This window comes from Dicentrarchus labrax, unplaced genomic scaffold, assembly GCF_905237075.1.
Source record: "Dicentrarchus labrax unplaced genomic scaffold, dlabrax2021, whole genome shotgun sequence".
NCBI lineage: Eukaryota > Metazoa > Chordata > Actinopteri > Moronidae > Dicentrarchus > Dicentrarchus labrax.
Genome location: NW_026136707.1, coordinates 27,363,511 through 27,390,553, shown reverse-complemented (window position 1 = coordinate 27,390,553; position 27,043 = coordinate 27,363,511). Strand labels below are relative to the sequence as shown.

Here is a 27,043-nt window from a genome sequence, read left to right as displayed (position 1 = left end):
ATGTCACCTTCACCAGGCTCATAGAGAGGAGGGGGCTGCTGCTATTCTGGTCCACAAAGATCACTCACTCTCCCAACTCTCCATAACTCTGATGAATGAGGAGGAATCAGCTCACCTGTGCTCTCACTCAAGCTGCTGCTCACTGTCAATTTTTTGTATTTTTTTATTATTATTTTTCACCACTCTACATTAAATCCATCATTTCATATTTACAATCAGGAGGACACCAGGACCAAGAGGACCACTGCTTTGGTTTTTTAGATCATGTTTTATTGCTGTATCAAGCCACACAGAGACAGGCATAGGAAATAAGTTCTGGCTGTCAAAATAAAAGCTTTGCTATTGTGATTTACAGCCCTGCATACAATTTATCTGCATTGATCTTCATTTTCAAATCCTTTTCCAGGAGTTTTTCTTGACACTTCCTTACTAATGGTCATGTAAGTTACCAGTAGGCTGAGCACTGACACATTAAACTCCAGTTTTAATGCAGATCATCCTACCAACAGTAGAGTTTAAAAATAAAAGTACCCAGGTTTATGGGGAATCTGAGTTAGGGGCTACAATACAATTACGGTTTTCCGGGAGGGACAACATACAATATTTTAAGCACTTTTGGCCATTTTAATCAATTCCAGGTGTTTTCATGACTGGAAAATTTGTCTCTAAATTTCCAGGTTTTCCAGGATTTCCAGGAAGGTTGGGAACCCTGACTTAAATTTGGATGGCGCAGTTTAAACACAGCCTATTGTTACCCAAAAATGCTACTATAGCATTTACTAAACACAGATTTAGACATAACTCAAAATTTAAACTGGAATGTCAGCAGAAGGAGTTTGAAGGACCAGATTTATGTGAATAAATGACACAGTCAAACAAAGAATTTAGAATTCATCTTATCTAATTTTACTTGACTGTTTGACTAAGTAGGCTACATCTATAACAGGTATAAAGAAAGCGAGAACTGTGCTGTATAAATGTGTACACCTGGAGTCATTCCACATAATTTAGTTTTAAACCAAATTGAATTGAGTCTTTCTTTGAGGTCACAATTCTCTTAGCTTAACTGATTATTACTTTAAGGTAGAAATCAAGATGGATTATCAGGGCCATATGAAATGTAGCTACATGGCATCAATGCTAATAGTGTGAGAACACTGTCCAAAACTATTTTCATACTAATATGTATAAGTATTTATAAGTAATTTAAGTGATGTAATGTCATACTGCATATGATTTGATAGTTATCTACAGTGCTGCTACATGCACAGTGAAACTTAAAATGAATAAAGCTGTTTAAATATGTCTGACAGTTTATTTCAATTTGTATAGCCCAATTCATAACAGAAGTTATCTCAGGACACTTTTCAAATAGAGCAGGTCTAGACCGAACTCTTTAACATTAATTACAGAGACCCAACAGTACCACCATGAGCAAGACCTTGGAGACAAGGGCAAGGAAAAACTGCCTGTTAAAAGGCAGAAACCTAGGACAAATCCTCCGGCTCTAGGTGGGTGGTCGTCTGTCTCGACCAGTTGGGGTGAGAGAGAGAGACAGAGAGACAGAGAGAGAGGGAGAGAGAGAGAGAGACAGAGACAGAGACAGACAGACAGAGGTGCACAGCAACAACAGTGTACTACTAGTAGTGAGTTATTTGAATTTCTTAAAGCTGCAGTATAGGTAACTTCCAAAAATAACATTTTGTCATATTTTCTCATTTATTTAAATGAATTATTTATAATAAAACTATGTTTATAATTTGTATTAAAATTAAATAAAACCTATTTAAAGTTTAAACCCAATAATAAATCATGATTAAATCAACCCCTGTTCAGTACAGCTCAATATATTTTTGCCCCTAACAAAACAGGTTGAAGCATTTCGCTTTCCCTGAATATGAAGGCTTTTATTTCGGAATTAAACTCCGTGTCGTTTTATTTTTTCTACTTCCGGTGGTGTCTCAGCTAACTCCGTCCTCCTCTCAGTCAGCTTCACATGTTGCCTGTGCGCTGTCAGTTAGTTGCAGTGTGTTTTCGAGCTCTCCGCAGACTGTGCGGGACTCTGGCTGACTGTGTGTGCAATGTACCGGTAGTTTGATTCACTTCAGTACACATGGACCCTCCGGACTTCGAAGCCATGAACTTCACGGTGGAGCCGGCGGCGGCGGCGTACCCACTGTGTGAGGAGTGGAGGGACGGCGCGGAGGGCTCAGTGTTCCACCTCGCCAACATCTTCCTCTTTCTCGGCTTCATGGGCGGCAGCGGTTTCTACGGACTCATCTACCTGTTCACCTTCCTCACTCTGGGCTTCTTCTGCTCCACCCTCTGGGCTTGGTCGGACAGCTGCACCACGGACTCCTTCCTGTGGAGTTTCGCGCTCTTCGGGGTGTGTTTGGGGCAGGTGCTGCACGTCTCCTACAGGCTGAGGAGCGTCTCCTTCGAGAAGGACTTCCAGGAGCTTTACAGCTGCGTGTTCAAAAGACTGGGGGTGTCCCTCACACACTTTGGGAAGATAGTGGCCTGCTGTGAGGGGGACATCCACTCCTTAGAGAAGGACCACTGCTTCGCCATAGAGGGGAAAACCGCCATAGACAAGCTGTCGGTGCTCCTGTCTGGCAGGTGACTACTATCACCTCAGTGTCTTCACCAAACTGCATTTACAAATCTGTTGATTATTCTGCTTGAGGCTCAAATGTAAAGCCAACGTGAAACAAAACTTAACAGTATGAGTGTTTGATAAAAGCTGTCAATTCGACTCTGATATCTGAAATTCTACCGTAACAACGGAGTCCCAATGGACGGGAAGCCGCTAGAGACAAGTTGTCGGTGCCCCTGTCTTGCAGGTGACTACATCTCCTGAGAGTTTCTCCGCCAAACTGCATTTACAAATCTGTTAATTATTATTCTTAAGCCTAAAATGTAAAGCAAACTTAACAGTATGAGTGTTTGTGTCCAAAATTGCTGTACCAAAAAATATATGCCAGTTCAGCCATACTGAGGTTTTAGGTGCTTCATGCTTTAGGACAGGGTCAAGCAATCACACAATAAATACAAATTAGACCACAGACCCCCCCCCCCAATCAATGATCAAACCGGAATCTTTCCTTGTTCCAACTTCTATAAAATATAATAAAAGTTAAAATATTGTATTTCTCAGGTTCTGGGGACCCCCTACAACCCACTCAAGGACCCCTGTTTGTCCACAAAGCCCAGTTTTTCTACCACTGCTTTAGGAAACCCCCTATCTTGGCCTAGAATCCCCTCATACATTGACTGGGTATTGCAGGTGAAGAGTGACCTCATGGCCTACATTGAGCCCTAGCATACATTATGCAGCAGCTGCTAAATGAACGTGTGGAGTGAAAATATGGCTACTGAGTAAACAATCCCGTTTTTCAGATGATCACTTCCACTTCAGCTGCCAGCTTTTTTAACCCCGACCGTTCCCCCACAGGAACCCTGTCTGACCTCAGACACTGCAGTGAGTTACTACCAGGGCATTAAATTAGCACCACCAAACGCTGGTGAAATATTCAAGTGGCTGCTAGATTGTCTTTATACAGCAGCCAAAACATGAATGGTTATTTAAAAAAAAAAAAAAATCTTTTAAGAGGCTGCTAAAATTAGCATTTTACATTTGAACATTCACTAACTACCGTAACTATTCTGGAAGCACATGTCTACAGACGGACAGCCACAACTTCCACACAAGAGATTTTAATACATACACACAAATAAACATGAAGTACAATAGACGGTCTCTGAATATTGTTGATCTGAAGGGAAACATACTGCTGCTGAGTTTGGACTTCATTGTGTATACAGTCATCAAATAGTTATTGCCTGTAGGATCATTTAGGCCTCAGCACATACATGTGTTTGCGACTTTGTGGGTTGAATCCTCTGGGGAAGCGGCCTCAAAGAGCTCCCCCTGGCCCGGGTGTGTGATACACAAGAAGACTGAAAGCTGGGAACAGCTGATGTGTTAGCAGCCGCCATGCTGGCAGGCAGGCTCCTCTCAGTCCTGCTCCTTGTTACAGTTGTGATTTAGTTTTGCTTCTCTTGTCACACCTCGGTAATGTAGGTAATGGTTGGCCAGGTCACTGTACGCAGCAAAGGTCGATCGGAGGTTACGCACTGAGGATCGCTGCTACTATTCGTAGGAAAAGGGTTCGAGGCATCAGACGTGTGTTTCCCCTGTCCATTGGTTGTATCTCTGTATCTGTTTAGGTGAGACAATGTACCAGGCCCATAAATAACAATGGGGAGTTATCAGCTGTAATGTAATTATTTACAATAATAATATTTCCCATTACTGGCTGATCATTTATCGGCCCCAATAATTATTGTGCAACCCTATCCCTATCTTATCGGTATCTGCTGTGAGAAGCAGGTAATTATCAGTTAAGGGTGTAAGAAAACATCGATACACACGTGGAACAGATCCCACTGTTGCATAATGAAGTAATTTAGTTTTATGGTTGTGTGTTCTCGACACAATTCGCAATATATTGGACTGTAACCACTGTATCATAATACATATGGTATGGCCAGGGGAATGGAATTGCGTTTCTGTAAACAGTAAAAAAAAAAAAAAAAAGTGACAAAACAAGTGCAAACACAGTTAAGTGCAAGAAAAGTTTAATGTAAGAGAATATTGCATTGCAACACATCCATTAAATGACTACTGAACCCCAGATTGCTCCCGATGCTGGACATCAGCGTATGTAAGTGTGTAAGTGCCCTTAGTTTGGGTTTCTGATGAGCAGTTGGAACCTTGCACGGTAGCCGCTGCCATCAGTGTGTGTGTGTGTGAATGTGTGTGAATGGGTGAATGAGTGAATGAGGCATGTAGTATGAAAGTGCTCTGAATGGTTGGAAGACTAGAAAGGCACTTTCCAAGTACAGTCCTTTTACCATCCATTTAGCTGTCAGTTCTGTCCCTGCTTGTGGACAGCCTGTTAATGAGAAACACTTGAGTTATTCAAAAACTGACAAAACCTCATGGAAGATCAGCTGTCTGTGGGACTGTCTGATGATGGCGTCAGTGCTTCCATACACCAATCAGCCATAACATTATGAGCACTGACAGGTGAAGTGAATAACACTGATTATCTGGTTATCATGGCTCCTGTCAGTGGGTGAGATATATTAGGCAGCCAGTGAACATTTTGTCCTCAGGTTGATGTGTTAGAAGCAGGAAAAATGGGCAGTGTGAAGATTTGAGCGACTTTGACAAGGGCCACATTGTGATGGATAGACGACTGGGTCAGATCTTCAAACCTGCAGCTCTTGTGGGGTGTTCCCGGTCTGCAGTGGTCAGTACCTATCAAAAGTGGTCCAAGGTGATGAACCGGAGACAGGGTCATGGGCAGCTAAGGTTCACTGATGCACGTGGGGAGTGAAGGCTGGCCCGTGTGGTCCGATCCAACAGACGAGCTACTGGAGCTCAAACTGCAGAAACAGTTAATGCTGGTTCTGATAGAAAGGTCTCAGAACACACAGTGCAGAGCAGTTTGTTGGTATGGGGCTGCATGGCTGATGGGTGTGTGTGTCCAACATGAAAGTTACCTAATGCAGTGGATCCCCAGTAGGGGTCGCTATAGCTTCATAGGGGTTCTTCTTGATTTAAAAAAAGATTGTAAAATAAGTGAATAAAAAAGGCACAGTAGTTATCTCAGCATTTGTTTCACTTCTGTGAAGAAAAGTAAATGTAACATAAAGTAAAGTGTCTAATAGAACAATGGACAGGAATCAGGGACAATAAAACACATTCAATCTGTATGATCGTTAAAAATGATTTAAAAAAATACACTGAGCGTATACTGACACTAACTCTGAGCACATTATTTCTAGTTTAGGGAAGTTTTTATACAATTCTCTGAGTTCATTGTACAGTTTGAATATGATATGAATTATCCTCAAAATATGCAATGTAGTCAGGGGTCATCAGTTAACTAAATGAGGTAAAAGGTTGGGAACCACTGACCTAATGCAACATCAGCTCACACTAACTTGTATACAATCTGTCTAAGGGTGGGAACTAGCCACGCTCTGCTGTCTGGTGTAGAGTATCACCGATTAGCATTTCAGCAACAGATTTTGCGTCCTGTGTGATTCAGTGTGGACCTGTCCTTTACATTTTCCCATGGTAAAGTGGATTCGTTAATATTAACACTCCATCCGTTCTCCTACAGAATCCGTGTGACCGTTAACGGAGAGTTTCTGCATTACATCTACCCTTTCCAGTTCCTGGATTCACCTGAGTGGGACTCTCTCAGACCATCAGAGGAGGGCGTGTTCCAGGTTCATGTTAACTCATGTGCATCAACACATTTCTTCATGAGGCCAACAAGTGCAGTTAAATGATCCACTCATTCTCCACAGCCTAATTATTATTATTATTATTATTATTATTATTATTATTATTGTCTGCAGAGCCAAAACAGCAATGAATTGATACTGAGTTGACTGCCTTCTATTCAGATGAGCCACTTCCAGGGGACTGGCACTGTGAATGTTGGGTCATGCTGGGATTTGTTATTAACAACATAACATTACCTTAAATTAACATTAAAAAATGTCCATTCTCTGATTTCAGCTTCTCAAATGTGAATATGTTCTGGTTTCTTTAGTCCTCACGGTCACTGTACTAAACTGAATACCTTCGGGTTGTGGACAAAACGAGACATTTGAGGACGTCACCTTTGTTCTTCGGGTAACACTGATCAACATTTTTCATGGACCAAACAACTAATTGATTAATGGAGATAATAGTTGACTGCTTTAAACGTTAAAGGCAGCCCCAATGTGAGAAGGCTCCACTGTTAAAAACACATCAGTGAGACACACTGGCTGTCATTCATTACCATCAACACACTCAGTGCCACATACACCGTCCTGCTGCCCCAAATACTCACTAGATCACCATATGTGGATTAATCCACCACTGAAAATAGTCCCCAACAAATGCACGATTTCCTCCTGTTTGAGCAACGTTGGTTAACAAATACAGTGGAAGTCCTGAACCGGTTTTAAAAAGGAAACTATATATATATATTTTTTTTTTTATTTTTTTTTTTTTTTTTTTTCCAAAAATATCTTTATTTATTTCCAGACATAATAACACATACATATATCAAACACGACCAAGACATGACAACAAAACACAACAACAGAATAAGAAAAAAAACAAAAAACCAACAACTCGACTACACAATAAAAAATAAAATACAAGTAATACATAAGAAAATGAAAGTTAATAAGAAGGGAGAGAATAAGTACAAAACCAACCACACATTGCTCATATTCACAAGTAAGCATTATGCTGCATATATTAGATAGAGGTCATTCAACACCAGACTGTAATCGTTTCCCGAAGGAACTGCAGAGGGCCAGTTATGGGTCCTCCCCAGCTGGTTCCACTAAATGAGACAAGTCTTTGTTTGCAAGAAAGTTTCTAAAGGGGCCCCAGATGTTATCAAAAATTGGTTGCTTACCCCTGATTGCATACATAATCTTTTCTAAGGGTAGAGTCGTTGTTAGTTCTGAAAGCCATTTACCTATCCTTGGTCTTTCTACCTCTTTCCAAGCAATTGCAATGACTCTTTTTGCCAACAACAGGCCTGTATCTAGAAATATTCTAGGCTTCTTTCTTATGTTACACTTAGCTGGATAAATGCCCAATAGAAAAAGTTTTGGTTCCAACTGTAAATTTATCACTTCTTCCCAGAATTTCTTTATTTGAGAGCCCTTTTCCTTATCACATTTTATACAAACATCCGGTATGTCACTGTTGAATTTATTAAGTTTAACTGGAGTTATATAAGAACGCATCAACCAGTTGTACTGCAGAAATCTTAAACGTGTGTTCACTGTTTGTAATTGTGCTTTGGTACACGCCCTGTCCCACTCCTCGATTGAGATATTCTCAGGAAACTATATTTTTGTGAACTGTTTAAAAATGTACATGTTCAGTAGGAAGCAGCGGGTTTGGAGCTGAGAGTCACAGACAGGGTAGAGAGGTCAGGATTTTATAGGATTTGATGACAATATGAAAATCTAGAATAATGTGACAGGAAAAAATATTTTGTAAGTCATCTCTAAATAATGACTTTGTGATAATAGTCAAAATATTATATTACTATTATTTTATATTATTATAAGTTTCTCATTATAATTGGCAGAAATGGGCTTCCATACATCTGGCCTGTTTCAAGTATAATTTTATTACTTTTTGCGTCCTCATAGTTTTGTCCATCTGTTTCCAGATCTCAACACAATGACAACGACTTTGTTAGGGCAAAAACAACCAGATTATATCCAAGTTGTAACAAACTGTAAATACCCTTTAACTGACACACACGAATGCCTTCTGTGTTATTCTCCACAGGTGACCCTGCGTGCTGATAACCCCTGCCGATACGTGGCGTGGAGGAGGAAGAAACTCTACCTGCTCTTCGCTAAGCACCGCTACATAGCCAAGATCTTTGCCCTGGTTGTGCGCAACGACATTGCAGAGAAGCTGTACTCCCTTAATGACAAGGCCTTCGACAGCTGCGGGCACCGCTACGATCTCCGCTTACCGAGTTACTGTCACATGCCAGGGACCGAATTAGAAAAAGCAGATGTATTCCTGCAAGTGCCAGTGCAGGGTGGAAGGACTGCCTGAGCGCGCGCAGACACACACACACACACACACACACACACACACACACACACACACACACACACACACACACACACACACACACACACACACACACACACACACACACACACAGGGGTAGGAATGGCTTTCAGATAGGTGGGGCAACGTGTGGTTCTATGTGTACCTCATGCATCTGTAGATTTCACCTAAAGTTTGCATTAGATAAAGCCTCAATTGCATATTAAAACCAACAATTATATAAAACTTTAAATACAAAAAATAATTGTCTAAATTTAGTTGTCTTCATGGTGATATGTATTAGTTACAAATTTGACCTTATTCACTTGTAGTGTCTTGTGAAATGTAGGTCATTTTACAATACGTATCTTTAAAGGTTTCTACTGAGGGGTTTGTTTATAAATCTTTCATAGTCTGATATATATCTTTATCTACTTTATGCCTAGATACAAGGCCAAAATACAAGTAAATGTGTGATTTTACGGGGAATTAGTGTTTATCCAACCACTCAGTATTTCTGTGCAGATGTGTTGGTCTCTGTATATAACTGATAACAAGACTCCAGTAACAGTGATCAGCTAGGAGGCCATTTTGGGGTCAGGGCCACACTCAGTATATAGTACTCAGTATGGCCAAGCATCAGGGACAAAAAAAAAAAAATAAATCATAAAAGAAGGCTATTGAGTGTGTATGGTTAAGAATGAGTAACGTAAATACACAATACAGGCAGAGAATTGTATAAAAAGTTCCTTAAACAGGAAATAATCTGCTCAGAGTTACTGTCAGTATACTTCAGTGTTACTGAGTTCACTGTTTAGGTTCACTGTACAGTTTGAATATAATATGAAATACCCATAAAATATGCCTTAGTCAGGGGTTGTCAGTTTACTAAATGATAGAAAAAGGTTGGGACTGTTGTGGGGCGTGGGACACTCACTGGGGGAACCAGACACTCCACTACTACAGAAGGAAGAGCTGTAAAACATTTGGTCTGAAATGACTCCTCCAATCAGATTCAGCCTGTAAAACTTAAAACTCCTCGAAGTGCAAATTATTTTCATGTCATTAGTGTGTGTGGGGAGCCAACAGCAGAGGAAGTGCTCAGGTTCAGCTAGATAGGACTCCAATGGTCATTTATCTTTTCAAAATGAAAGGGATGCCATCTTGGAACAAGAGATGGTATGATATCACATACCACAATAAAAGACATGATATGTTATTGTGCTGAATTTTCATTGTCAGGATAATTGTGAACATCCTGACGAGTGATTTAAAAAAGCTGTCTAGATCGCTAACGTACTGTCCTATATCGATTTCCTGCTTTATTTTGAAGCCACATCAGTCCAGTCATTTTAAAACCCTAAACCTGTCACCATGGCTGAAGGCCGGCCTGTTGTATCCCCACAAAAGAAATTCCAGACTAAAGAACGACAGGGAGACGACGTATCCAGTGATTCCAGTATGTTTTAGTGCTGTTTTAATATTTGTAAGCATATTTTGAGGATTATTTGGATAATTTCATCATATTGAAATTATTTTGGCCAGGATATTGGGTCCATTTTTTATATTGTCCCATGCCTAGTTGGAACGTGGTTTCCACTTCTCTTAATACACTGATGGTGCACAGTCACTGTGACCAGCTATTAGCCAAGAAATATCTCACTGTCAGACAGACAGATTGAACTCTTCCATTAATCTGGTACTTTGGTGAATAATCTGGTGTCTCATTATCATGGCTGTACCCATCTACAAATCTCTGTGTATTAGACAAGCTTGTGTGCTGTATCTGTAGTAAAATCCTATCTAGCTGCTGGTGCTTCAAGATCTCCCAGCGTTTGGGAATGTCTGGAATTGTCACGGATGTTTACAGCTCTTCTCTGTTGCCTCTTTGTGTAAAAGTGAAACATGGATTTTCTGTCCTTACCGGACACTCACACACTGTCTGAGCACCTTCTGGGCTAGGTTCATGTGTTGATTCCACTGTGTGCTTTCAAGCAGAACATTAGACACTCAGCACACACTTCTTGCCATTTTGTCTACTTTTCTACCTCTGTAATCTTCCACAACCAATCACACAGTCACCCTGGGGGCCTCCTGATTGGACTGTTGATTGAAATCATTGTGCACAGAACCGTAGGATATAACAGGAGAGTGTGTGTGTGTGTGTGCGAGCTGTACATTATGAATGTATGAAGTGACATAAAGAGATGGCTGCAGATGTCCTAACTGTATTCAGTGTGTTATATTGATGGTTAGATCAGTGCCTGTTGTTAATGTAACATTGTGCTAATGTAAATACATAGGCTGACTGTGTCTATATTGTACTGTAGAAATAAATGATTCTTTATTTTACAAGTTGTCAGTTTTGTGTCCTGTGTCTTCCCCCTGACAACAGTGTAAACAATCCCATACAGGCTTCTGTAGATTATACACAAACTGACTGAAGGTTGATTCTTGATGATGGGAGTTTCACTTCATTGATGAGGGAGTTTGCTCTGTTGTCATGGAGACGGCTCACGGTCTTGAGTTAAGTTTATTTTCTCAAAATAATGTAAAGTGATCTATATACAGTATATACATGCATATTAAAATAGACTGGATTTTAAATACAAAGCAATATTTCAAATGATTGTGATGTTATTTTTGTTTCCAATAGCTCTCATATAGGTTCTGTTTGAGGTCAATAAATGTGATTAGATAACCAACAACTGAGTCAGTGTGTGCATTCCTCTGTTAAGGTACCGCCATATTAACGAAATGAAAGTAGGTCCATTAACTCCGAAAGGTTTAATGCTGCTATATCCTTCAAAACCTGCATCTCTTTCTTTCTTTGACACAAATATGAGAGCAGTCAGTACATTTAGATGAAGGATATAATATACTGTCAATTTATAAGTATTTGAAGGGAAGAGGTTTGTACATTGTTACACTGATTTATTTCTTTCTACATGTATTTCTTTCTTTCTACATTTACGTATTTCCACATGTGTTTATGTATTTCTATATCTTGTGTGTGTGTGTGTGTGTGTTTGTCCTCCATATGAGTGCCAGTGGCGGATGATTCGTGTAATTGTCAGTGGATTTATTAACGGGGTTATGTGTGCTCTGTCTCCCCCTGTCGGAGCTCTCAGTCACTGCAGCTGCGGCGCTCTCGCCTTCTTGCCCATTTTAGTCTGTCCCTGTCAGCTGTGTGGAATGTGCGACGCACACTGTGCAGCCCCCCATCCGAGGGTCCAGCCCGCGAGTCCCCAGCAGTGTGTCCGGTCTCTAACAGAACCCAGTCGTTCTCCTCCGCGCTCACACTCGCCCTCCGTCGCCGCTCAATCGGTAAGTAACGAGCCGCTTTCTCCTCTCGGTACTTTGACGAGCAGTTAGAAAGTTGCAGCTGGGAGAAATTCCTTTGTGAGGAGGCTGCATGTGCGTCCACACATCTATTTTTACATTAGAGTCCCAGTGCTGGAGAACATCAGCCTGAGAGAGAACCCCGCTGACACTGCCACAGGAAGAACATGTTGTTTATTTCTAGATTTAATATGTGAATATTATTGTGTACAGCCAGAGATTTATAGATGCAGGATGTTCTGTGACACTTCCTGCTCCTGCTGTTACAGGAATATTTCATTCATTAATATTCTATGTTCAGTTTTTGTACACACAAATGCTTTGGCTCAACAAATAAATAACAGTTATCGATCACTCTTTTTGAGTTATGGCAGCTTCTAATGAAATTATGTTCAACAAATGTACTACATTGAGTTGGGGGGAATTAGCTTTTCCTCTACAATCAAAGGGAATTTGAATTACCACCGACCTGATAACTGGTTGCATAAACTCAGTCTTTAGGTTGATCAGGCTACTACTTTAATGAACTTGTTCCAACTAGTTGTTCATTATGTATGTCAACACAACTCTTAAAAGGTTTATCTAAATCAACCAATTAGAGGTTTTATCCTGCAACCATGCATTTATTTAAATGGTGACAATAGGTCCATTGAATTACTTTTTAGAGTGTATCTGCAGACACAAAACAGATTCAGGTAGAAATTGGATGAAAATATGATATTAAAATTGTTTAACCATGAAAAATTCAAGATAACAAATTAAAAGATAAAGAAAAGAAACACAATGAATAAACAGGAAAAAGGAAATATGTTGTCCGGAGATACACTGTTTCCTTTTATTGCAAATGTCAATATTTCCATAGACAGAGACATTAAGGATTATTTGGCCGTCAGTTGTTTCTTGTGTACTTTTACCACAGCAGTTGTATCTAAAGCTGCAGTGATCAATATCTTTTATATGGCAACTACAAAGGTAGGAAAAAAAGCTTCAAGGGGCAGCAGGCAACCGGCTTCTTTCTGTATCTCTATTTGATACCTTTGTTCCAAACTGCCAAAAGCCAGATTAAAATATGGAATCTAATCAGCTAAATAAAATAAAGCTATACTCTTTGTTTCGGCTTTTACTTCCCTACTAATAAGTAAACCTCTACAAATATACAACACAATAAAGAGTGTAGTTATTTATACAGTATGGTGGGACACAGAGGCTAGTGGGTAACCATCTTGGAATAATCTGAACCACTTTCAGGTTGAGATAATGGGAGGATTGGGAGGCAGCCTAAACGCAGTAGAAATGTGGACCAATCAGTCACAAACAGACAGATATTTTTAAAGCAGAGCTAAAAGGAGAGTAACTGTTGACACAGACTCATTCCTCATGTTGCTCCTGCTGCTGGATGTGGAACTGTTTACTAGTTTGTTTTGCTGTCTCCAAGTTTATGCACCAATTAATGCAGCTTTAAACCTTCACTTGAAAATAATCAGAATCATTGTGTTTTTGTTACCTTAGAATGAGCCATTTTTATCTACAGAGCGGTCCTCTTGAGTCCACCATGTTGAACCGCCACGTTTCTACAGTATCCCAGAACGGACAAACCAAACACTGGGTCTAAATAAGAGTTTCGCAGCCACCATAGTTTCTCCTATACGCCTCCTGCTAGGGCCGCACAATATGTTAAAAAAATCATAAGGCGTTAGTATGATTCATGATTAGTGGGAATGATCGTTTTTGCATCCTCATTCTAATTTTCACAAACTCATCATCATCTGGCCCTTTAAAGAGCCAGAGAGTTCTCTCAGGAGTTGATGGAAACTAAACCAGAGCTAAAAGGAGAGTGAACAATTTTTGCACAAAACGGTGAATGATTGTCATGGTTTGGCCTCTCATTGACACGGCAACGCTGTTTTGGGGGCCTGAAAATGCTCACTGTTACGGTCACTGTGTAAACAGCCAAACCGCTGTCACTGTGATGACATTGCCCCACTTTGCACATGACTATCGTGTTGTGGCCAAATAGCCATGCGCAGAGACACAACAAGTGATTTTTGCTCGTTTCCCTGCCACCGTAGTTTCTCCTTGCAATCTGCAACTACACCATTGGATGCCACTAAGTCTCACACACTGGTCCTTTTAAATCACATAAAACAGAAAACAAGTAAAACAAAGACATAATCAATAAACATACACCATTTCCCTTCAAAATAAGTAAATAAAGAAAAATTAGCAGACTGTGAGCAGTATGTTCCCTATAAACCCGGAGTCATGCATCATCCTCCACTCACATGTTCTCCAACCTCGTCCTAGTCTTCAAGGTGACCCTGCTGCAGGATGTCCTCTACCCCAGTGCTGCCCCCCCTCCTCTTCACCGCGCTGCCCTCCTTCCCCTCGGTCCCTCCGGGAGTCCCGCCCGCGGAGCTCAATGCCACCTCGTGCCAGGAGTGGGAGCAGGCCCACCACCTCCTCTTCCACCTGGGGAACCTGTCCCTGCTGCTGGGCCTGGTCGTCCCCACCACGCTGGGCCTGCACATGATCCTGCTGCGTCTCCTCCTGATGACAGGTCTGTACACAGCGGCCCCCTACTGATGGCATTCCTGTGCTGATAATACTGTGGCTGATGGGAATATTGGAAAGTACAATGTTCATCACAGCAGATCTTTACTCTAATCAGAAGTTTATCTGTAAATTACTCCCACGAGCATATTGAGGATTTGCTTTAGTTTACTTAACAATGGAAACATCTGGATTTTTTAAAACCCTGTCCTGCACAAAGAGGGAGGCTCTTAAGCCGAGGCCTTAAAAGGCTCCAATGACAGATAAAGGAAGGAGAGAATGGCGGATGGAAAAAGCACTTCCAACATGTTTATCTTCTGCTTGGAGGGAAAGTGGGGCACGGAAGTAGGAGGATTTATGGGTAATGTGGTTGTAATTCTGACAGTTAATTTATTTATATTCCCCTACTGGGACATGCTAGTCTCAGAGGGGTTTACAGAGAAAAAGAAACAGAGGAAAGAGGAAGAGTTAACTAACAGAGCTACAGTAGTTCATCTTATAAGGTGACTTTAAACACAGTTTGGCTATTTTATTATCAAAGACTAGATGGGTCATAATTATATTAATAACACATAACTATATTAGTATATTTAACATGTTAGATATTATTAGGCATCATAATTGACTCAAAAACAAGTTAGTAGGGTCATCAGCAATGTTAAAAAAATTTTGTGCATCAGGCACTACACTTCTCTCAGGCCTCACGCTAAACCAAAGAGTACCAGATAAAAAGCCAAGGGATTGTCATCACTGTAATATCGTGAAACAATTTTAATTTTCTGAATTTTGATGATTTTATTTTATTCTGATGCACAGAGAACCAACATCTCAGTCCAAAACAGTGGACACTACAACCGACCAGACTCCACTAACAAAACCAGTCATTTTACCTAGCAGATAATCATAAAACACTCTTGGACAAACTGGACAGAATCTAAATAAAAGTCAACAAAACTGTCCAACTGTCCTGTTAGTCTTTAATTGGTTAAAATAAAAAATAAATTCTTAATTCACAGAGTTAGATGAGAAAATAGTGGTGAAACAGGCTGCTTAACAGACAACATTAACTGATCCTTGGGAACAATTGCACCGTCAAAGTACGTCCCCTAAAAGTTTTTGCCACTGACGGGCTCCGATTGATTGTTTGATTAAGAAAACAATCCCCTTTAATCCGAAACAGCTGTAATATCACTATCGCTCGCCACCAGACTCCATAGAAACAACAATAATCTTATCTTGAATATCAACGCAACTTTGTAACAGAAACAAGATAAAAGTCATCAACACATTTTCTCTTTGTTCTCTAGTCTTTTCACTGTTCCAACTGTCACCAACTGAAATAAAAATAAATCCTTGATTCATGCATGTATGTGTATGATGTAGATGATAAAAACAGCAGTTTCAGTCGCTCTACTCAGCTGCACACAGAGTAGACCAGCTATCGAAACAATCCACAGAGAGGCTGCGACACAGCACAGGCAGAGGGAGTGTGACACCATGACTCCACTATATCTTATCATAGAGAATAGTTGCTTGCTGCTTTATTAATGTTTTAATTCTCATACATATAACCTTTAAACTAGACTGAGATATCAAACTGTGAAATCTGACTTTGAGTCAAGTGGGTAGACATTGTCTCCATGTCTTTCACCCTGCCAGGATGTGGTCTTTTCATCGTGTGGGCGACTCTGTATAGGTGCAACCTGGATGTGATGGTTTGGAATGTGGTGTTTCTGGTGGTCAACTTCATGCACTTGTTCTTTCTCCTGTACAAGCGCAGGCCGGTGAGTTCTACACCAGTATATTGTCATTCACATCCCAACAATCGCTTTGAATTCAGGCCATTCGAGTGTTTCACCACATAGAAATATGGCCCCAGGCGTTTGGGGAACAGTATGTTTATTCATGCTCAGGCTCAGTGCTGAGTTTTTTATGGCTGTTTCCGGTAGGAAGCAGCATATCCTTATCCCTATTGCTTTATTGTAATGAGATGCAGATAAAATCCATGGGATTTGGTGTAAGTAAGGGACCACCGGTGAGCTGACAGAATCAGACCAAGACTTTTCATAACGAGACAGGAGACCTGTCCCCCTCAGCTTGCCGATTCACCAACTCTTTGAATGTGTTACCACACAGCCCACAGCAGCATTATTCAAGGCTGTTTTTCATGTGGTATTATTGGAAGGATGAGTTCAGGCTGTGGCTCTGCTCTCTCAGATTAAGATCGACAGGGAGCTGCGTTCGGTGTACAAGCGGATGTTTGAGCCCCTCCACGTGCGGGAGGCTCTGTTTCAGAGGCTCACGGGACAGTTCTGTACCATCCAGACCCTGAAGAAAGGCCAGGCTTATGCCGCAGAGGACAAGACCTCTGTGGACGAACGCCTCAGCATTCTCCTCAAAGGAAAGTATGTTTGCGTTTGGATGCAGCTCTGTTCTCTTCCTCCACCCTTTATGTGACAGATATGTCTCAGTGATTGTTTCCTATTGTGGAACATGTATCAGCTGTGAGTGTTTATTATGTGAGTGTTAATGTAGGTTTATAATATGACCAGATACCTGATGCAATGGAATCATTTTCTGATAAACTTGGGACTTTTGGAGTAATTGGGATAGTAAATTTAGAAGTTTTTAGACAGTTTTGAGAGATTCTGAGAGTAATTTGGGATTTAAGGCTTAAAATCTCTCAGAAGAAATTACCAAGATGAATCATTTCAAGGGTTTTGACACTGAAGTTTCTCTGTGACAGGATGAAGGTTTCATACCGAGGCCACTTCCTACACAACATCTACACCAACTCATTCATTGACTCTCCAGAGTTCAGGTCCACTGAGATGCACAGAGGAGAGAAGTTCCAGGTAATAAGATCAGACAAAAGACATGAACAAACTCCATTTGCGCCACCATTGCTTAATTGCCTCAAGGATTAAAAGTCCCTACAGGTTAAATAAATAAAAATCCAAGCAAAATAATTTCCCTGTTTCCTGGATAGATCCTAATTTCCCAAAATATGTTGTTGTTTCTGATTGACAGGTGACCATCATGGCAGAGGAGAACTGTAAGTTCCTGTGTTGGTCTCGAGAGAGGCTGACCTACTTCCTGGAGTCAGACACTTTCCTCAATGAGGTGTTCAGGTACCTCATTGGCAAAGACATTACCAACAAACTGTACTCTCTGAATGACCCCACGCTCAGTGACAAGGTGGGTCCAGCTCAAAAGCATCAACATCATGCCGTGTGACAGCCACAACTGTGTTTATTGTTTATTGTTTGTTTATTGCTCTGCTGGTGTGGATGATGATGTGGATGTGTCTCAGGCTGTGAAGAAGATGGACCGTCAGCCCAGCCTGTGCTCTCAACTGTCTATGATGCAGATGAGGAACAGCATGGCGAGCACCAGTGACACTGATGACGTCCTTAACCAGATCCTACGAGGAGGGTCCGCTGGATCATCGCTCCGTAAGTCACACTATCACCCAGCGAGATGTTTTAATGTGTATCCAGGACACTGTAAGCATGGGGGCCTTCCAGCAGGGGACCTGTCTATGGGAGCTTATTGCATTGGATAACATTTTTCTGATGGTATACCATAAATGTGGCCTATTACCTCAAATGTTCAATATATTTACCCATAAAACACCACAGAACCATCGGCAAAGTTATTGTTGGAAACGTTGGAAAGGGCAGGCACTTTCAAAGAATACTTGGCAAGTGATTAGATGAACCATGAACTTCAACCAATCAGATCAACGAACCATATAACGTAGTATTAGCAAAGCCAGTTGCGAGAAGAGAGAAAACTCTTTTCCATGGAGAATACCTTCAGTGTCGTTCTTTGCTCTTCTTTCAATAAGAAATACTCTCCAGTTCGGCTAGAACTTATGCTAGCAGCATCTACACTAACCTCTTTAGCAGCCGCCAAGTTACGTCTGACACACACCTAGCATTAAACAACACCCATAGTGCCTCATTTGACACTGATTGGTCCGAACTACTGTGGTTGGACGGAAATGCATAGCTTGAAGCCAATTTCTAAATAATGTTTTTCTAAAAAAAGAAATAAAACCATGCCTCGATGGAAGAGACACCATTGTTACTTTAATGTTCTGTAGCTTTTCGCTTTCTCCACACATCTGTGGAAGTAGGCCTGTTTCCTGACAGTCTGCATGCTTTTCTAAAACTTTTTCTGACATTCTCCTCCTGTCCCTCCTCCAGCTGTGACTACTCCCTCAGATTGAGCCATTCCCTGAAAGGGCTGTAAGACCACCTCTTTTATTTCACCCCTACCAGCACTACCTACCCCAACCCAAAACTGACTGTCCTGATTCTACTTTCAATTCATTCTGTAACCAAATCATGACTTCTCCACACCGGTTCTAGAAGATTTAACCTCCACAGCTCCATATTCTGCCTCTTCTAAAAGTCTAAATGCCCCCCTAACCTGCTTGATCTTTTTAACATCTGATATCATTCCTTCATTTATAGTAGTTACACTGATCCATCGGTTAGATGTTTTATTTGGCCTCTTAATTAGCTGAACAGCAGGCTGTACAGCAGTTTCTCTGTCTTGTCTGGTTGAAAGTTTCAGCCAGTATCATTATCCCTGTTTCCATGAAAGAACGGCAAAATCTGAAAAATAAACAGGTTTACTTTCATGGTTCTATAATACATCCATGGTGGCTCCATACAGGTCTGATGTAACCTTACTCACATTAATACATCAAGCAAACATTAATGTCATATTTCCATCCTGTTTTCTGCAATGCTTTTCACTGTTTGAGCGTCGTCTGTCGCTCTTTTGATTTCATCATATTGTTGCATCCTCTTCTTCTGCTTTTCTGACTGGAGAATTGGCGCCACCTAGTGCTTATCTTGATGAACCAACTCATACATAATGGTCGTGGATGGAAACAAGCGATGGAAACGAGCGATTTACAACAGAGCTTGCTGTCTTTCATCACTTACGTGACATACAGTGGTGATCAGCGGGGTTGAGAGACTATCCGGTACTGATAATGTACATTTTCACAAGTATCATCACAGTAAAATGTGTCAATATCCGTACTCGTAAATATAGCAACCTTTATAATAATAATAATAATAATACATTTTATTTATAAGCGCTTTATAAAGAAAACTTCTGTGAATAGTTCTCTTGTGATCAGTAACATTGCTCTTAGGCTCAATTATGTATATAGTTTACTAAATATAATATATCTGATCAACCCATATCATTGTCAGGGTTATATTTACAACTTTCAGTTGACTGAATGGCGAAAAAGAGGGCAGCGGCCATACTCTGGATATTTTGATTTCATTGTTGTACAGTGGGAGGAAGTGGAGACGCATCATCGATCTTTTATATGTTGATGATACAAATGCAGATAATTTAGTTGGATGAACATATACAGATAAGGGAGTCTTTGCGTATTAGTAGTGATCGATGAGGTGCCAGTGAACAGCTTCAGTGTTCTACCTGACCAACGATTCCAACGATCTGTTTCCTTTGGTCAGTTAGCAAAGCACAAAATGATATCCAGCAACATTGTCCACCTCAGATATGATGGGAGGAATAGTTTATTAACTATTTATTTCAAAGGCTGTGACAACAGGAGCTTTGTCTGAGAAAATAACCCTGATGATGTCATCAGGTTATCTCAGCTTAGAGATGACACATTTATACCAGAATGGCTGTGTTTCAAACTGGAGTAGTGAATTTTGAAAAACATGGACATTTACCAGGCAGGGAGGACCCTATTTAGTTGCATTATGGGATACTACTAATATTACGGGATATTTCAAAACATGATCAGTCAGTGAGGACTATCTTCAGTTGCAGTACAGGGAATTAGTATCTCTTGTTGTAAAAGCTGGCTGAAGAAGCTTCATGAAAAAACTGAATCGCAAAATACTTAAATTCCACATCAGCACAGACTATTTGCCCTTGCAGCTTTTATCTAATATCCACTTTGTCCTTCAGCAACCCATATTTGTTGAACCCAAGTAACATCATTCATTCATATTCTCCAAAACAGAGTAAAAGCATCACAGGCATTAGGAGGAGACACTCTGTAAAACCAAATATTTGTATCTGCCGTAGCCTGGATACAGACTAAAAGCCCCTGTAGTGGGGTGTTTGCTCTTCAAAATGCTTTTAGTCCAGAAGAGCAGCTCTATCTCTATTCTGCAGGAGGGCTCTTAGAGCTGTACTGCATCAGCGGTCGTTGGTAATGGAGACGCATTGACAGGGCTTTTTCTGGTTTCACAGTATCTGTTCATCCACTCATCTTGTGTGGGGTCTAAGGGGTTTACGGACGCACATTTGATAATAACCTCCCCTAGTGTGAATTGTTTGCTATATGGATGAAGGTTGTGACACGTGGCCACTTCTGCTGGTTGTTGAGCCAGGATGATGTATTATTTTCATCCCTGGTTGCACCTGAGCAAAACTCCATTTATAAATTAAAGTCCACATAAAACAGAAATCAGAGAGCGAGTTCCGTATTTCCTGTAAAAACAGGCAGCTAGGGAGGGACTTACAGTAGTACCGCTTTGTTCTACATGTTGGGACTATAAACCTCTGTCCAGAAAGAAGAAGCTGAAATTCACTGTGCAAAGAGTGGGAGTCCTCATTTAACATGGAGCTGGTTATCTGCTGTACCTGTCTGCTATACAGGGATTCTGGGTTCAGAAGATACATCTGATTCAGTAAAAGCATGATAAAACAAGGTCATCATGGTTGGTTGATGTGGAAGTTTCCTCAAACACACAGCTTCAGTTTTGAGTCAACCAAGGTGGTTCCTGGCTCCTTCGGGCTGAGTCAGGCAATGTTAGCTTTGACATCTAACATTACCTTAAGCAGCAGTTAGCTACTTCCTTGTCCCCCCATCCAGCAGCTATAGCGGTCCTATTAGCTGACTCTTCCTCACTGGGAGTTCCCAGTGAACAGCACAGCCAGACGGGGACAGAATACAGCATTTGATGCCGACGGACAGTTTGACAACAGGGAATACAATACTGAGTTGTTTTTGGTTTTTTTTGTTGGTATTGGCTCCTGGCACCTCGGGGCTGAGTCAGCTAATGTTAGCTGCACAAGCTAACTAGCTAATGGCATCTAAAATTACTGTAAGCAGCAGTTAGCAAACAGGTGTACAACATACCTGCCAACTTTTCAAAAAACCTTGGAGTGAGATTTTGTCAGGGGTGACCAAAATTATACCGCGCCGCAGCCACACAAGTTGGTGGCTCAGATATCAGAGGATTGGAATTCATTTGATGTTGTACCCATGTTGTACCCTGCATTCTGGTGGTTTGTGGGAAGGCCCAAAGCCGCTGATAGGAGCAGCCTACTGGAGATGGACAATATTGGTTACATTCTGAGAAGCAGACATAGCTGAAGGTCCAGGAAATTTTGGATTAAGTAGATGTGATTTCCTGCATTCTAGTGGATTTTTGGGTGGTCTGCTAAAGATGTGTAATACCTGAACTTATTCTGAGTCATGTCCGGCATCATGACTTGTAGGGCCTTCTACACTTGAGCTGAACATCAACCAGAAAACTATTATTGTGCCTAAATGACTGCCTGTATCACAATAAAGCCTTATTCATAGACCAGTGTTTAAGATTTGACCTAGGTACCTGTAGGTTGATAACTGAAACCTAACCTATGTTGTGAATAATTGTATTCTTAAGAGCACTTCATGATTTATATTCAGCCAAAAATGGGTCTCCTGCTGCTTGTTATGACAGCTTTCACCACACTAAATCATGCTCACACGCACAAACAAATTATTTATTTCAAGATTTAAAGTTTAAGAGAGTGAGTACTCAATTGGACGACATTTCATTGTTGCATACTCTCAGCTCAGATTCTCATCAGACTTCTCGAGGTAGTTTCTCCCGCTGTCTTTCTCGGTATCTCTTCTTCTGTCGCTAACTTCGGGGTGCCATAGACTGTATATATCGAACGGGGTGCAGCATATATGGGTGCAGCGCACAGGGTTCAGTGGCGCTCATCAGCGCCATCTACCATCGGAGAGTTTAAAAAGGAACGAACGAGTCTCGGCCCAAGATCGGATTTTTTTTGTGTGAGAAATTGGATGTGTGGCGTGAGTGCGTGTGAAAACAGGCAAAACCGTGTGTCACACGGCGAAAGCGTGAGAGTTGGCAGCTCTGTGTACAATATGACTAGGGATGTAATTGTAAAGGGTTAAAAAGGCATTTGTAATTTAATCTGGCCTTTAAAAACACATAATTGATTTAATTTTTTTGTCTTGTTTTTAGAAAAATCACCTGGCACCAAGACTTCCGCAAAGATGAAGCCCATAGAAGAAGGCATGGAGGATGACGTTTTTGAAGAGTCCTCTCCCTCCAGGTCTTGTCATACGCCTGGCAGCGAGGAAGTGTAGCCAGCAGGGAAAGAACACACCAGATAAAATGCATATTATGTAGGTCTGTTTAACAACCCAACAACTAGAGCCTGATACACCAGCATGGCTGACATTATCAGCCATGTGCCATTTCCCCAGATATATACAGAATGTTGGTTTATGAGGAAGAACAAATGTAAGTAGAGAAACGTGTTTGTGCTTTGTCCACCAGAGAGCACTGAGAAGTTTATTTTTACACAATGCGTCAGCACATACACTATCTCTCAAAGTTTGGGGTCACCTGTTATATTGGCGTTTTTCTTCCTTCAATAATGGATTATAATTCAGACACCAAATGTATTATTTACATTTGAAATAGTTTTGGAAGAAGAATGATTAAATGATTCAGACTTCCATTTAGTCATTGTCCCCACAGCTGCTGTATCACAGGTGAGAGTACTGTAGTAACCTTCAATTCTTAATTTGTTTGTCTGAACTCAGCTTAGATCATTATTAACCACAACAGGCTTTTTCTTTGGGCCCTCTGCAGTCTCCTCAGTGATCAGATTGAACAGGTTTAAACTGATCTGTCAGTCTATAGTGAGTTTAGCTGATAATCGACAGTGCTATCCCTAGACCAAAGTGGTCTGTGTATTTTTTGTAGTTGAAAGAATAGCTTTACTAAACCAACATGACATGCACTTGACACTGAAACAGGAACCTGTTCCTATTTAAATGTGCACAGATTCAGATGCTAAGCTTCCAGTTTCTTGACTGCTAATTGCTTATGTTCTTATTGGACTGTTGCTCAGAGGGTCTCTGTCTCTTTCTGCCCTTTCAGTTGTCAGTCTGGTTGAACTTTTTATTTTTTTACTTGTTCATTGTTTTTGCAAACCCTTCATACAAAATATTTGTAAAGAGGACTTTCTACAACTAAAAGCATGAACGACCATTCACAAATATAGCGTAGTCCTCTCAGATGATCCCAAACTTTTAAGTGGTAGTGTATCCTTAAAAAAATGTAAAAAACAAACAATAAAAAGCAATATTTATGAGTCTATTAATATTTATATTTGAATTATTTTTCTCTGAAACCAGCTTCCTACTGAAATCTGAGACTGAAAACCAAAACAATGAGCTGAAAGACACTAGAAAGCTCAGTATAGAGCTGAGGGGAACTTCAGAGTTGGGTGATTGTCTGTAGGTTCATCACTGTGACACAGTTCACATTACATTTAGTTATCTGATCTATTGTTAATATAATAATATATATTAGTGCCGCTTTAAATTCTCAAGCATCAATATCAGAATCAGTCTCCTGTATCGGCCAGGCTCTAATAGATAACTCTTAAAACAGAATTTTGAAATTCATTTGTTTTTGGAGAACATAACTGGTCCATCTCTTCTCTTTGTGTGATACAAAGAAATCTATTTTGTATGATATTTTTGATTTTGTGTAGACACAAGCTTTTACTGTTTTAGCCACAAGCTCATAACTTTCACATCAGGATCTCTGTTTCTTTGGAGATTTTATTTAACAATGTATTCTTTGAAAATGTTTGAAACCTTGCACTTTGTGTGTTTGTGCTGTTTGCTGTATGTTAAAGCTTTGGATTCAATGATTATTGTGATTTCATTGTTGTACCCTATTAAATATATGTGATCATCTAGCTCTGTATACTTTTCTAGATGAATGGTAAACTGTGAGGTGGAACTGAATGTCAGAGTCAGGGTGTCATGTTGCAAGATTTGTAGGAGTGGAGTGCCCCCTGTGGCCATAATGTGCTATGCATGCTTTGTTCATTACAGTAAATTCTGTTAAGTATTAACCACAAATCCAATGTGAAGATTTCCATCTTTAATAATAAATAATTTATCTCTTATCCAGGCCTGCAAATAAACATTTTACCAAACCACAGTTCCTATAGGGCTGTTTCTGGATAAATATGTGTTGGCAAAAATGTACTCAGATACAAGTGATATTTGCAAGAGGTGCAAACAGTCACCCACTGATCATACTCATACTCATATGCATTGGTCCTTTGGTTTTTGGCATGGACTTTAACCCTTAACCCCTCACAGCTGTATTTGGAGTCCCACCACTCGCGACACCAACTTTCCCATTGATAAGAATTAACTAGATGCCTTTTATAGTACAGTCTTTCTGGAAACGTGGGTGACAGGGTAGGTAAGATGCAGTGGGTAACTTTTTGTCATATTTGCTGAAACTTTCACTATATCCTGACAGTAGAACATGAGACAGATAATTGTAAAAAAAAAAAAAAAAAAATCAGGTTCATCTGGATCCTCCTAGTGCTTCTAATGGTGTTTGCAAGAATCCACTGGGCCTGGACTGAAACAACCAATCAGAGCCAAGAAAGATAGAGACACTTTGGGTTGGTGGCTTCAGGACAGTCCATTGTTGAGTCTTATTTCTAGGGTCCCAAAGTGTCTGTATTTGACGCCCTGGGAATGGAATGAGACTCAACAATCAACTATCCTTCTTGAAGAGACAATAAGATGAATTGACAAACAAACATATTTTGAACAATTACACAACTAAGAGAGGAGAAAGCAAACAAACAAAAAGAAAAGAAAACAGCCCTACTAGCAGTTAGATCAGTTCATCATTCCATCCATCATTTTGTAGTCTCTCCCCATGCAGTCCGACAACTTACACAGTTTGGAGTAGAGAGCCCACGGCAAGGCACTGGCCATGGCATGTCACTCAGGGTTCTTCCTACTTTGTCCTCACCCACTCTAAAGGAGGAGCAGAAGAAAAAAAGAAAAGCAAAAGGAGAATAGGCAGACTACGTAGTTAGGTTTTGATGGAACAGTCTTCATCCAGGTCAGAGAATTTTGGGACACATCATCAGTAGTGGACCTCAGGATCATTAGGCGTTTTGGCAAAGCAGCATGTCCTGTGTCCCATACACCGCACAACCCCAGGAAATATCGTTAGACTGACCATACTCCCTGGGATCATGCATGCAGGAACTGGTTGGTTTCTCTCAAGAGCAATACACCGTTTAGCTTTCGAGACACAGCCATTAAGCAGGGACCTTGTTTGAAGTGACTGAGGTAAATATTCAGAATACATCTATACCAATAATCTGACTGCTCAGATCCGCCTGTCAGACACTGTGGGCACTCCTATATACCATGAAACAGTGGCCCCTTCTGGTTATTACATTTATTGCATGTGTCAGGAATATTGGGATATGGATAAGGAATTGGTGCAACCTAGCTGGAGTGATGTACTGTCTGCTTAGCTGTACTGTAGTCATTTGGAGTGTGTGTTTACTGTTTGGGATTGAGTTTAGGAGCATTCCTCTGTTTTCCATGCATGCAGGATATTGTCTGAAGACTCTTTGCTGGTATTGTCATCTCATAGCAAGGCCACTTCAACTTTCAAGTACTACAAGAAAGTGCAATATTCTCAAAATATATTTTCATTACTATCATGATACTGAACAAACAAGGCCAACAGCAGTTTCTCATATAATTATGTTATATATCTGTGTTGTTCCAAATAAAATTAAAAAATTAAAAACAGAATTGTGTTTTTATTTTAACTTTATATGAAGGGGTAGTTAAAATCGATATGACAAAACCAGAAAAAAGAATTTAAAAATGCAGGTCAGATTATATTATTGACATCGTGTGGTAGGCTGGAGGGAGGGACACAGAGTGCTAGAAATGACTGAATATGGATAGGGTTCTGGTAAAAATGTGGAAACGTGGGCTGGTTTGAGAGAAACCACCAAAGTTCCATGAATCTCTAAAGAACCAGAGCTAATCTGGTGGAAAATGCAACTATGAAATGGAAAGGACCAAGCAATCAGGCATAACCTGAAAGAGGGAAGCAGAGGAAGCAGGCTGGAACAATGTGGCCTGGCAATCTTTCTTGAAGAACCGATCGGTTATTTGCAGTTGATGATGGTCAATCAGACAGCATAGTTTTATTAGATAGAGGGCTAATCGGTATGTTATTAACAACTGCATTATAATCTCATATCCACAGTACGTGGGCTATGATAGACTCTTGAAATGAGTGAGTGTTGAAAAAGTATGATGGAAACATTCTGTAGTTGATGTCCCCTAACTGGGCTACAGAA

General features: G+C 40.6%; 2 protein-coding genes and 2 long non-coding RNA genes across 5 annotated transcripts in view; 2 read left to right on the top strand and 2 right to left on the bottom strand.

Annotated features, from left to right (window-relative positions):
- The window catches only part of LOC127367485 (uncharacterized), a 260,661-nt gene that overhangs the window by 69,142 nt on the left and 164,476 nt on the right, over positions 1-27,043 (bottom strand). The window lies entirely within an intron of this gene.
- Positions 1,804-11,030, top strand: popdc3 (popeye domain containing 3). 2 transcript variants are annotated; one of them, XR_007885476.1, is made up of 4 exons: positions 1,804-2,619; positions 6,198-6,360; positions 6,487-6,718; positions 8,393-8,528. XR_007885476.1 is itself a non-coding variant. In XM_051407347.1 (3 exons), exons 1-3 carry the CDS (start codon positions 2,114-2,116, stop codon positions 8,669-8,671), a joined length of 894 nt encoding a protein of 297 aa, XP_051263307.1. In that variant the 5' UTR covers positions 1,824-2,113; the 3' UTR covers positions 8,672-11,030. The 2 variants fall into 2 exon arrangements, 1 of the variants encoding a protein (XP_051263307.1); XM_051407347.1 differs by lacking the exon at positions 6,487-6,718 and having other exon boundaries at positions 1,824-2,619; positions 6,198-6,306; positions 8,393-11,030.
- bves (blood vessel epicardial substance) lies at positions 11,829-24,843 on the top strand. Its single transcript, XM_051407339.1, has 8 exons — positions 11,829-11,995; positions 14,315-14,567; positions 16,220-16,344; positions 16,778-16,965; positions 17,307-17,415; positions 17,591-17,758; positions 17,874-18,015; positions 22,840-24,843. Exons 2-8 carry the CDS (start codon positions 14,339-14,341, stop codon positions 22,962-22,964), a joined length of 1,086 nt encoding a protein of 361 aa, XP_051263299.1. The 5' UTR covers positions 11,829-11,995; positions 14,315-14,338; the 3' UTR covers positions 22,965-24,843.
- Positions 24,769-25,938, bottom strand: LOC127367496 (uncharacterized). Its single transcript, XR_007885494.1, has 2 exons — positions 25,604-25,938; positions 24,769-25,391 (listed from the first exon to the last, which is right to left on the bottom strand). It is a non-coding gene; the product is annotated as an uncharacterized LOC127367496 (long non-coding RNA).

What these genes read in the sequence shown, in the direction of transcription:
- popdc3 (XM_051407347.1), top strand. Translation starts at nt 2,114, where the DNA reads ATGGACCCTCCGGACTTCGAAGCCATGAACTTCACGGTGGAGCCGGCG. An exon ending in TCGGTGCTCCTGTCTGGCAG is followed by an intron (nt 2,620 to 6,197) that starts GTGACTACTATC and finishes GTTCTCCTACAG; the next exon opens with AATCCGTGTGACCGTTAACG. An exon ending in CAGAGGAGGGCGTGTTCCAG is followed by an intron (nt 6,307 to 8,392) that starts GTTCATGTTAAC and finishes TATTCTCCACAG; the next exon opens with GTGACCCTGCGTGCTGATAA.
- bves (XM_051407339.1), top strand. Translation starts at nt 14,339, where the DNA reads ATGTCCTCTACCCCAGTGCTGCCCCCCCTCCTCTTCACCGCGCTGCCC. An exon ending in ACCCCACGCTCAGTGACAAG is followed by an intron (nt 17,759 to 17,873) that starts GTGGGTCCAGCT and finishes GATGTGTCTCAG; the next exon opens with GCTGTGAAGAAGATGGACCG. An exon ending in GTCCGCTGGATCATCGCTCC is followed by an intron (nt 18,016 to 22,839) that starts GTAAGTCACACT and finishes TCTTGTTTTTAG; the next exon opens with AAAAATCACCTGGCACCAAG.